Here is a 12,753-nt window from a genome sequence, read left to right on the forward strand (position 1 = left end):
CATACAAGTCCTTCAGCAGCTTGTTTTTTTTTTCCACAGCTTATGAGATTTTTTTCTGCAACCATTTACTTGGCATTCTTGGAAAGCTAGTCATACAGCAGCCATTCATTCTAGGAAAGTTAGGTTGCAAGCAGGGTAAAAAAAATTCAGAGGCTATTATAGTAGTTTGCTGAATGACAGTTATTGATCGTTTGCTTAAAACTGATGCTTTGTCCCTGACAGATAGCTGTCTTTTTTCCACTACGTAGTCAGTACAGGCATGGTTCCTAACACTATACTAAAATAAATATTCCTGTTGTATATACGTATATACGTCTTTGTTTGACTATTCAATAATCAATTCAATATTCAATACTCAGTATTCGTATTTGATTTGTATTTGAAAAAGTTTATATTCACCCACATCTAAACATTTTAGAGCGATAGCTCTACTACTACAGGTTCAAACCCAAAAAACGCCCGGTTACGTAAATCTGACCTTCAAGCTCAGCAAAGGTCAAACTGGGACTTAGTCTGCCACTACCGGCAGCTGCTGAGTATGCCGCGTGGGCACCCATATCTTGAAAGCTATCAGCGATGTGAACCAAGTGCGCCGAGTGCTAGTAGCTTCGTATGCGCTGTGCTTTCGACACTTAGTTCGCATTGAAGTGAGACGCAGCATGAAGGTCAGACGCTGCTCGGATGCTGCCGTGCCGAGCAGCGTCTGTGTCCTTTTCCAAAGCAAGCAAAACCGTGCTATCACTCGACAAACTTGGTTTAAACGCGTTCAACCACGACAAGTGTTTTTTTTTTTTTTCAAACTATGGCATTCAATGTGTGTTGTTAAGAACAATGGGCTAGCATAAAAACAGACATACAGACATATTACAGGGTCATTAAAGAGCAATACAAAAGCAATTTAGATTAGTGAACTATTTCTTCAATATCTCATTTGTCAGGCAGGAAAAGGCGGATTACTGGTGCAGAAAGTTAAGGCGAATGTTTACCTTAGTCTTTTTCCCCCAAATCACAGTACCGGTACATCAACGTGATGCGAATTTCAAAGTGTTTTCGTACGTTCATACTGACTTTGCACAGTGGAACTAGGTTGAGTCTCTCGTTTGTATATAGGTAACGCAATCTAATCCTTGTGGATCGATAAACTATTTACTACACCTGAGCAGACCTTATAAAAGTGCCGATGTCACCGAGAGGCTGTGTGAAAATTTCGAGGTGGCATTGCCCACTTCCCTTTCTTTCTTGTGTATTTTCTGGCTGAGCAAATCTCCAAGCATGGTAAGACTAAGGTTTCAATGTCCTAGAAGGATAATTTACCAATACAATGTAGCTTACTATTCCTCATTAGCGTCCCTTTAACCACTGAAGTCGAAAGCTTGAGCACCACTGCGTGAGTCATGAAAACAGTTGCGTTACCGAAACCACAGTTTCCGAAATCGCAGCATCTGTTTTACTGAAGCTAAGACTGTCTGTCAACATGCCCTAACGAGCTATTTCTGACATGAATATGAGCACTAGTATACTGACTGGTTGTAATGAAGGTGCACTACCTTGCACAGAGCTTTAGCTTTGGCTTGCAGGCGGTGTGAGATGGTTCTACCAAGAGATCGAAGTTGTTTGTATTTGCCGGTGCAGGAACGTTGAACTTTGCAGTGGCCTGCAAGGGTGTTAAAATGCAATCATGAAGTGACTCATCAAGACAGCCATGGCTACATGTTGGGTGGTAGAATGCAATCATGAAGTGACTCATCAAGACAGCCATGGCTACATGTTGGGTGTTAAAATGCAATCATGAAGTGACTCATCAAGACAGCCATGGCTACATGTTGGGTGGTAAAATGCAATCATGAAGTGACTCATCAAGACAGCCATGGCTACATGTTGGGTGGTAAAATGCAATCATGAAGTGACTCATCAAGACAGCCATGGCTACATGTTTCATTACTTTTGCTGCGTGTTTGAGGACAGGCTTGATGCACAGTCATGAGAACACGAAGTGCTTGTCTACATGTTGAACTTTTTAAAGCGCAAGAGACAAGACACAAAAGGAAGGTCAGACACAGGACAGGCACTGTTCTGTGTCTGACCTTGCTTTTGTGCCTTGTCTCTTGTGCTTTAAAAAGTTTATCAAGTACGTACCAACTAGGCCCACTATGCTTGTCTACACTTCTATGCTTGTCTACACTTCTGCAGGATGGCAAATGACACCAGAGAACAGTCAGGACAGAGAAGACAGGTCCACAGGTCACACTAACACCTGAAAGTACCAGCTTGCAAGTGCGCTTTGTGTGTTCTTTGGCATTATTAGCAAGCTATGTCAAATAAAATAGCCCAACAGTACAACTTAACCAGGATTTTATGCATCTGTATACATCAGTGGAAGCAAAGCGAGAGCATCATTACTATGCAATGTTGACTTGCACAGTACCCATTGAGTTCATCAATTTAATGAGTATTCAAATGGGCAATGGTATGCCCAGTCAAAAAATGCAATTGACTCCAATTGGGAAATTTCCAATTGGTACCAATTGGACATTTTCCAATCATAAATTAGCACATAACTGGACCAATTGAACCAATTGGAATGTGAGCAATTGTTTTTTGTTGGAGCGACCAATTGTAGCCAATGGGTGCCAATTGGTTTGAAACCAATTGGTTGGAATGGCCAATTGCACCAGTGGGCTATACCAATACACATATATACCCCACAAAGCAAACCTAAATAGGATTCCAGCTGTCGGAAGCAGGTTTGCTATAGCCTTAGTACTGCATGCATATATAGCTATAACTCATTCCAGTTTCCTTGAGTGGGTTCATAAACTCAAAGTATGATTTCGCAATTGGTTACGTTCTAGCTAGTTTATTCCTATTGGTAGTCCAAATAGACTCAGTTGGGAATGTAAAGTGGGCCTAGCTGGTTCAAACCGGCAAGTCCAATTGGACTCAATTGGTTCCATCCCTGATTCAATCGTAACCAATTGGAGGTAAGGATTTCCCAATGGGCCCAGTTGATTCCAATTGGCAAGTCCAATCGGACTTAATTGGTTTCACTTTGACTGAATCGTAACCAGTTTGAACTAGGGATTTTCCGATCGGTTCCAACTGAGTCCAGTTCATTTCAATTGGCAACTCCAATTGGTTTCTCCTCTGATCCAATATTAACCGGTTGGAAGTAAGCATTTTCTCAATTGGTTCCTATTGGTGCCAGTTGATTCCTATTGGAAAAGCTAATTGGAGTCAATTTTTTTTTTTTTGACAACTCATTTTTACAAAGAATCTGCAAAATAATGATTGTTTCTTATCTTCAAAAAGGATTTACACAATGCTTTATCATCTCATTTTTGTCTCATTGACGAATAAGCTTCTTTTTTTTCCCCTCATCTTTTTAACTGCACCTGTTTTGTTTAAGTATCAGTTTCAACTGCTTTGGCAACAACAGAGGAAGACATGCCCTCCTAAAGATCTACTGCACAGGGGATGTGTGGTAAATATAAATATACAAGTACACAATTCAGGAAAAAAATTAAAGGCAGCAGTGTCAGGTCACAGCCTCTCAATAACATTTTAGTTCAAGTATACTACAAAGATAAGATAGATGTGTTGCGATTTTGTTTATCCTTATTCCATTTATTTTGTAAACAGCCTTAACCTTTTGCACAGTGGCTCTGTAGTGTGGTGACACATCTTATTTTTCCCTACTTCCAAGCAGTGGTAACAGTGAATAAGCCCGAAGCTGCATAGTGGGCTATGACAGACAACACAGGGGGCATGGAGAGGGCTTTGTGTTAATTTCAACTGTGCGGGTTTTCGTAAGGTGCATCTAAATCCAAGTACTCAAGCGTTTTTTGCATTCCGCTTCCTGTTATGGCTTAAGCCTCTGTGACTAACGTTATGTCACATGGACAAAACAATGATGCCAAGTTTTTAAGGCTATTGCTCGAACGACGACAATTCGGAGAGTTCAAAATGACCAGAAATATTTGGTTCTGTGCTTGATACAGGAACTGGTGTGCACGCAAGCATCGACGTTTGTGTGTGCACTTGTGCCTGAAATGAAGGCTTCTCCCCTTCTCTCTGATTCATGCCGATGGTGCCAGGACGATAGCAATGTGCCTGGACAAGTCAACTGAGCACCGACAGCATCCACTCCCTCCCTCTCCTGGGCGAGAGTGTTCCCAGGAAGCTATATAAAGCGCCCCTCACCATGGAGCTGGTGCCTTCCCCTTCACTCTTCGTTATGAGCAGCTTGTTGAGCTGACCACTCTTTACATAGAAATGTAATTAAACATTTTGCTGTTCATTACGTCGCCTCGTCCCTGCTTGGGCCCTCTCTGCTGATCAACCTGATCAAGCTACAGGCTGCGGGGCCAGCGCTATCTGAGCGACTTGTGTGCCCCTTTGCAACACCCAATCAAAAGCGATTTTCATGGCTGGGAATCGAACCTGTGACTTTGTGCTCAGCAGCAGAATGCCATAGTCTCTGAGCCACTGTGGCAGGTCTGTTCAAGAACAAGAATTACAGACAGATACGAGTAATATCCTTAAAGCTTACTATAATTACATGATGTGAGCAAGAAGAACTGGCATTTAAAGCTGCCCTCCAGTGTACTCCAGCTATGCAGTAAATGATGGTAAGAAAATGAGTGACTGGTGCCAATATATGCTGACTTAGAAAGACTGAGCACCCTGGAGCCATCACAGGACTTCACAGGTAAGTGCACGGAGACCACAGGTTGTTAAAAGGTTTCATGCAGCATAGATCTCATTTAGGAGTTATTGTTGCGACTATGAAACTGTCATGTCAGATGCTAAGTAAAACTCCAGTCTCATTCTATGAAGAGTCTACTATCCTACCACGTAGTACAAGATGCTCCATGAGAAATAAAAGATGAGCATGAAAAAGTATGTTCTAGGGGTGGGCAAATATTCAATGTTTCAAATACGAATAGAATATTACTGACTACTTATATTAATATTTGAAAAGGAACTATTCCATATTTTCAAAAAATCTAAACTAATCAAATATTTTACAAACGACCGACTGTTAGTCTTGTTACGGTTGTCCAGTCTGCTACACAAGGTATCACAAATTAGAATTGAGCCAACGACAAAAGCAATGCACAAACAAAATGAGTAATGCAAGCTTTGTTTTTGGTTTCGCAGTGGAAGCCTACATGACAAGATGTGATTTTTGCTTGTAGTCTCATTTTGGTGCTTTTGTCAATCTAGTCAAGCAGCAATTTTATCTTTTACGCAACAACCAGAAATGTTTTAATTTCAATGGACCCTTTTACATGTGTTATAATGGCGCACAAGTAATTCAGCAGCTTTTTTTCTTTCTTTTTTTTCTTCCTTTTTCCACAACTCCTGTTTGTTTTTTTCGACAACCAATTAGTTAGTGTTTTTGGAAAGCTTGTTATATGACAGCCATTCATTCCTGGAAATCTTGTTTGCAACCAGGCTCTAAAGACGTTGAGAGGCTACCTGCTGTATATATTTTAGTGACAATTAGTGATCTTATGTTTAAAACTGAACTGGTGTCCCTGATAGTTAGTAGTCTTTTTTACACTAGTCAGTAGAGGCGTGGTACCTAATTATATCAAAATAAATATTCCTGCTGTAAATATATATGCATCTGTGTTTGACTATTCAAAATTCGGTTCAATATACTATACTTACTATTGATATTCGATTCATATTATTCGTAGTATGTACCCTTTATGATAGTTTGAAGAATGCCATCTTCATTGTTGTTAATAAAACAGGCAATTGTCGGAAATTTACTGACCGTAAACTGTGACAACGCTGGCATGCTGCATGAAATGAGTAGTCACTTGCCACATGCATGTACCTTATTCAAAGCCTGTATGACTGTGATTGCACTCCTTAATTTTGTTTACAACACACTTTACAAAGTGCTATTAATTAAATTATTTTTATCCCACTTTTGCATCCACTATGCATATGCTTTCTTGGCCAGTGTTTTGATGTAAGTCAGCAGTCACACTTCATGAGTCAGTGAAGAAAATATTTTTCTTCCCACTTTTCATTTCTCATCTTCTGATGATGATGATGATTGTTGGAGTTTTTTATCGCGAGGGCCAGATGTGGCCAAAGAGCGCCAAGGCGATGATAATGACTTGTTAGTGGTACATGAATGGTGATCATCTTCTGATGAAACGTAAAATGTTTTTTTTTTAGTTTGGGTGTATGACAGCTGCATTTAGATTTCTACCAATGAAATGAGTACCAACACTTTTATCTACTTTTATGGTAATTATACTTAATAACAATGACCTCAATTTGTAGCATGAGTACTAGAGCAGCATTCTGGTTATATATTATTCACTGAAAGTAACAATAAATTTCTTACAGTAGCCAATGAGCGATAGTATCTCTACGTGAAAAATAATCGCTCTTGCGAGAAGTTGAGCTAGGAATCTCGTGTAAGCTGGTCTATTCTGACATCAAATCTATGAGCATCTGTCCACTTGTTTCAGAAAAATAGGCCTAGTACTTGCTAGTCATCCATAACAGACTGCTGATAAATGATCTGGTACTTGAAGGATCTTTCATACCTACACTCAGATCTCACTTTGGCAAAACAAGTTAAAACAAACTTATGGCTATGATGAAGTAATCATAATTTCCCTTGAATTTTCCATACAAGTGTATGTAGTCAAAATCTTTTTTTTTTTAAGAAAGTAAATTAATGATGCAGCGAACAATTAGGCCTTTAAGCGTTCCTGCATCGTCAATGTATCACCAGTGCTAATGCTGTGGCACCATCTGCTAACTAGAAATCAAACCAGTTTTAAGGCTCGGCGCCAGTGTCTGTAGTCTTAGCAGCATGAAAACAATCAGCCAATCTCAATAATTACGACAAAACATACCTAATGCTTTCACCTCTGCTTGAGAGGAGACTTAGTGCAATGACAGATTTTGTCGCTTGTTTCTTGCTGACAGGGCGGAGAGCCCGTAACAAGTGCGAATTCGGATCAAAGCGGGTGGTCGGCACTGTATGGGCGCTGCCATGCTTGCCACGGTTAGGGTGGCTATTACGGTTACCGGTGGTAACTTCCACAGTAATTCTCGGTATACTGACGTGCATGCACAAAAGTCCTAACATGTCACATATTGCTGTACCTGTATCATGTAGCGAGCAAAAATAAAACTCTCTAGTGTAACCAATAATCAGCCAGTTATGCCCGGAACTATATACCGCTGCGCAAGGATATTGCCTGCATATGCCTCATACCTTCGGCAGTGCTGCAACCAGCTTGCGCGATGGAGTATAAGTAATTCTTGTTTCCCTTTCAACTATAGCAATATTTTAGTATCAGTATTAAAAGCCTCCTTTTTCAGTCCGAAGTCAATACCACGTGCATTCCGGGAGGCTGCAGAAATCCTTTGCCTTGTGGATCTCCATAGAACTTGTTTTAATAAATCATTTGTTTAAACCTAGCAGTGCTTTGAGTTGTCGATTTATGTGGCCTTGTGCTATCATCTGCTAGCCTTCTGGAGGTGATAGCGTGATTTTGCTGGAAAAGCAGTGGTCCATGGAACATGACAAATTTTTCTTCAACAGCAAAGCTTACTTTTTGATGGACACTGCAACGGGTCCTATTATAACAATCTGCTAGCCAGTAATGGATGGCCATTTTTTGTTTGTTCCCCTTTGTTTGTTTCTTGCCCATTCGCTTTTAAAGCTGTATCATAAAGCAATATAATTTTTCATCAACCAACTTCTTTGTACATTAGGAATCAACCATTTTAATGGTTGGAAATTATAACTCTGCAGATGTGTTTATCAATAATATCAATTTTACAGAGCTTCAGTAGAACACCATTAGAACCTGCATCAAAACACCAGTAGCTCATATTCATGACTATCTTGATATCTGTGAAATCCTGATAATATTTGTGCCACTCATAATTAGCACCAATACAAACGAACAATGGTGTTGTTTCACAACAGTATGACAATGCATGTATAAAAAAGATTTCCAGAGAGCTGCATGCATTATGCTCATGTATACAGGTGCCTGTATTAATGCTAAGTTTTGCTTTCATAACATCACAGCTGGAGATATTTAAAAAATAGGCAAAAAAATTTAAATTATGGGGTTTTACATGCCAAAACCACGATCTGATTATGAGGCACGCCGTAGTGGGGGACTCCGGAAATTTGGACCACCTGGGGTTCTTTAACGTGCACCTAAATCTAAGTACACGGGTGTTTTCGCATTTTGCCCCCATCGAAATGCGGCCACCGTGGCTGGGCACGTCCTATTTGGTAAACATGGTATTTTGTGACAGAACGAATCAATTAAATTATTGTTTAGTGAAATAAACTTAAGAAACAAGTTTAAGGTCTGGATGAACTACACAAGCAACAAAGTCTACTGACCTGCACAAAGGCACAGCCCTTTCCAGTGATATTGAGTTCGAGAGTTGTGGGTAGTACAGGAATGGGCATCTCCTGAAGCAGCATTGCATTAGCCGGCTCCACATGGAGGTTCGTGGGCTCCATGTGTTGAGCTGATACTCTCAGTGTCAAACGTGTATCTGGTAGTGTGACCATCTTGGCATATTTAGCCAAAGCTTGCATTGCTATAACAGTGTCCTACAGAAAAAGAAAAGAAGGCAGCTTTGTTAGAGACAGAAGTCATGACTGGATGCAAGGTCGCAGACAGATTGAAAAGGTATATAAATGCACACAAACGAACAAGCTCACAGGTAGCACAATGATGATAAAATTAATTGCCAAAATTGAGCCAAAAAAGGTCTCTTTGAAAAGGCTGAAAGAGAGAGAAAAAGCTCGTTATTGAAAAGCAGAGTGTCCTAGCAAAGTGGTGTCACAATATAGTGAAAAGGCTGAAAAAAAGTTTGAGGACGTTTGAACCCTTTACTAGTGAATAGCATGAAATCCAAATAGACAATTCTAAATGCCTACTTTACAAGCCTGTCCTGTTTGCTGCATCTAGCCAGGTAAAGCCCCTACTCAACTCTTATTTGACCACATCGCCATTTCATCACCATTATCCTTAAGTCAACATTGGTGCGACATATAACCAACTGCAATATATTCCAAAAAGATTGAGCAAGGAACTGCACACAGTGCTCAAATTTTTATAAAGAAACATCAGACAATTATTGACTCAGAGTAAAGCTGCAAAAACAAATCTTGCTTTGTACATGAAGTTAGCACTCATTGGTATACCACGATTTGCAATCTGCTAACATGATCCATGGCCCCCAAGACATGTGTGCATACTCTAGGGCTGGTGCATGTGCACCGATGGTATCCTGCCAGCAGAAATCATGGTACGGGGTCGCGCATTGCACTTAAATAGTACATTGCCACTCCTACTATTGTTCTCTAGTGAAGCAATTCAAGCATGGTGCAGCTTCATGGCAATGAAGACCTTACTGCTGTGACATCACATGAAAAGGTGATATTTGAGTGTGTCAGGGTGTATAATCAAAATAGAACCAAATGTTCACAAAGCTGCTTTTTGGGGAGAATGGTCACGCTTTACAAGGTGCAAAGTTTACAGGGCGAGTTAAGTTCTCTCTAAGTAACAACAGTAGAAAAAGGTGTTACATTAGAAAGGTGTATTTGCTATTAACGAAAATTACCTGTGTGGATATAAATCCTCCCTTGTTGTTTCTCAGCTTGAGTAGCCACTGCACTGCAGGCAGGGCTAAAGGAATACCTGCTTCCTTGTGCAGCGTCAGGCAAGAAAGGATGGCATAGCCGCTTGTCTCTACTGCCACTGCTGAAGATACATTGCGACTCCAGTGCAGCGTACCATCTTCAAAGTAAAGAACAGTGGACACAATATAAGAAAAAGAAAAAAAAGATTATGTGGTTTTTGTGTGCCAAAACCATATGATAATGAGGCACACCATAGTCGGGGACTCCAAATTAATTTTGACCACCTGCACTTTTTAACCTGCAGCCAATACACGGTACACAAGCGTTTTTAAATTTTGCCCCCATTGAAATGCAGGCACTGGGGCAAGTACTGAACCTGCGTCCTCGAGCTCAGCAGCATAGCTATTACTGGGATACCATGGTGGGTCACAATTTAAGGGTCCAATTTAAGATGCAGAACAACTTGAGATGCAAAACGGGAACACAACCAAATTATAATCATCGTCATCATTATTACCATCTGTCTGTTTTAAGTCTGGTGCAGGAGGAGGGCCCTCATTGAGCAATCTTTAATTACCCCTACCTTGCATCAGCCGAATCCATGTTATGCCTTCAAATTTCCCAGAATCCATTACACCATCTACTCCTAAACTACCATCAACTCTGTTTCTGTTTCATTGCCGCCCACTGTTATTCTAGTATGCCACCGGTTCCCTGTTCTAAGCATTACATGACCTGCCTAACTCACTCTTTAGCCTTAATCTCAACAATGATATGTGCTATCTATGCTTGCTCTCTAATATACACCACTATCTTCCTATGGATGGCGACAAATGTAGCATTACTGCATTAGCTGCTGTAGGTTGTATCCCTTGTTAGGAATGTTGCGTTTGGCGGTCATTGTCAATATTGCCAAGTGCTCAGTAAAGAAAATTGGTGTCACACGGTTCACACAAAGGTGAAGTGGTGTCACAAGGTTCACGCAGATTAATCACAAGGTCACTATAAGGTCATCAATAGGTTTACTACAATATACATAAGGATTGAAACGGTCTGACAAAAGGTGCAACAGCTATTGCAGTGACTGTACTGTGGAATTAGGGTTTACACTTTCATGCCATGCTTCAGTTCTATTCCAAACAGTTCCGTGAAACTCCCAAGCCAGTTTTGCGCACTTTGCATGGAAATGTGCAATTTATAAAGGTTACCATAAAAGAGTATATAAAGACACCATACTCTGCATATCCTGCCCCTTTTTACAGAAAAATGTTAGCATTTCTAGTCATGCAAATCATATTAACAGAGGTAACGTGCCTCACAGAATTTCTATGTATGCCTCTGACATACTAATGCTGCCGTCTAATGCAGAAGATGCAACAGTACCAGAAACTCTACTGACATTGCAGAAATGCTGTCGACAAATTAACCCTATCACGTTGAAGGATTCTGCAGTACAGTACTTCAGGATTCTGCATGTACAATGCTTCAAATAAGAAAAAAAAAAAATGTTACATTCTGTACCCCTTTAATAGAACTTCCAGCAGAATTAGCGATTTCAAAACTTTCATGCATTCCAGTGTACTTATGCACAGTCTATAGGTTCTTCAAGGAATGCGAGGACCTCCCAATTGTCAGGTTTTAGTGCACTTACCCACTTCCAATTCACCTCGGCTCCAGAGTAAGTGAAAAGTTTGCTGTGCGTTGCGATGACCTAAAAGGACCAAGGCATATGCATGAAGTGCCAATGAGTAGCTGTCCTGCTCTTGGGCAGTTTCTTCGACAAGGCAGTGAGCAGCCGCATCTTGTACAGGTGGTGATAGTGTTGCATTGGTTTCAAGCAGTGAGATCAAAACATAGGCTGTCAGTGGTGAGAGCGACGTTCCTTGAATACCACCCTGCAACAAAGAGTCACACACATGTGTAATTTTAGGGAGGGTTACTATCAACTGTGCACTATATGAAGCATCCTACCTTGTAGCTTTAGCATAAGACTGATTCAGATTAACTGTTCTTTTTTTCTTTCTTATAATTAATGAAGAATTTTAACTTCAGAATGTGCAAACAAAATGAAATTTTTGCAAGTACCATGGCTGTTATGGAGAAAGCGGCGTACATTGTACAAAACTCAAGAGCTCCAATGCACCCAATTTTATAGTTCTTTAGCAGTGTTCACTATGCTTGCACAATATGCTGCAAGCAATGGCCAAGTAGACATATGTGCTACCTTATGATCTCCTATACAAAAGGTGCTGATAAGTGCACAAAATTTGCTGACTCTGCGAATGCATGAATAAAAAAAAATATGATAAAAAGGTTTGGTGTATTTCTGTACCATACAAACCTTGAGTTGAGAATTCAAGACACGGCCAACTGATGGGAAGCAGCCAGTGTCATATTGGTGACCAAGCAACCATTGTGTACTCAAACTCAGCTCGGTTTCATCGAGGGAAACATACTGGCGAGCTTTTCCAAAGGTTCGGACAACAAATGCCGTCAGCCACAAGCTTGGCTCAGGATCTGCGCTGCCAAAAGCGCTGTAGCCATGGCTTGAATGCCTGTAGTTGAGCTGCTGCTCGTAGCCTGGCAGAAAAAATAAATAAAAGGAAACACCTGAACACATTGCAGCAATATGCAGACATGATGCGTGTCATGTGCCATCATGTGCCACCAATGCCGAGGGCTGCTGCCGCATGTTGTTGCACCATGTGAACGGCACATGATATCAGCTGACTGGGAGATAAGATAAGCATTAAAATGAGAATAGAGAGCCCTTGGTGTGCAAGCAAAACGCTAGCTTAGCTCTTTAGTAGTCAGCCAAAGGCCTGCCCAGAATTAATTGTTCGAAACACCACTTGAACTGTTTGTTACAATATTAACATGTTGCTGTAAGCAAAGTGACAATGACAACAATCATCAAGGTGTCGAAGAAGACGACGTGGAGTTCCTAGGCTAGACTGTCGACAATCCTGGTTGCTTTGCGATACATTGTAAATAATCTGTAAATACATTTTCATTTGTCTCTCTGCCTGTGACAATATGCTCAAGTGACCTTTATTCTCCTGGTTATTATGAAGTTCACACACATATTTTTATTA

At 40.6% G+C, this 12,753-nt stretch overlaps 1 protein-coding gene across 1 annotated transcript in view; it reads right to left on the reverse strand.

Annotated features, from left to right (window-relative positions):
• Positions 1 to 12,753, reverse strand: part of LOC119442057 (alpha-2-macroglobulin-like) — a 65,088-nt gene that overhangs the window by 8,230 nt on the left and 44,105 nt on the right. The window contains exons 26-30 of the mRNA XM_037706772.2: positions 12,000 to 12,238; positions 11,310 to 11,553; positions 9,640 to 9,815; positions 8,408 to 8,623; positions 1,548 to 1,654 (exon numbers count right to left, since the gene is read on the reverse strand). Coding sequence (XP_037562700.1) covers positions 1,548 to 1,654; positions 8,408 to 8,623; positions 9,640 to 9,815; positions 11,310 to 11,553; positions 12,000 to 12,238 — 982 coding nt within the window. The remainder of the gene's footprint in view (positions 1 to 1,547; positions 1,655 to 8,407; positions 8,624 to 9,639; positions 9,816 to 11,309; positions 11,554 to 11,999; positions 12,239 to 12,753) is intronic.

The sequence above is a fragment of the Dermacentor silvarum genome, chromosome 2, assembly GCF_013339745.2.
Source record: "Dermacentor silvarum isolate Dsil-2018 chromosome 2, BIME_Dsil_1.4, whole genome shotgun sequence".
In the NCBI taxonomy this organism is placed as follows: Eukaryota; Metazoa; Arthropoda; class Arachnida; order Ixodida; family Ixodidae; genus Dermacentor; species Dermacentor silvarum.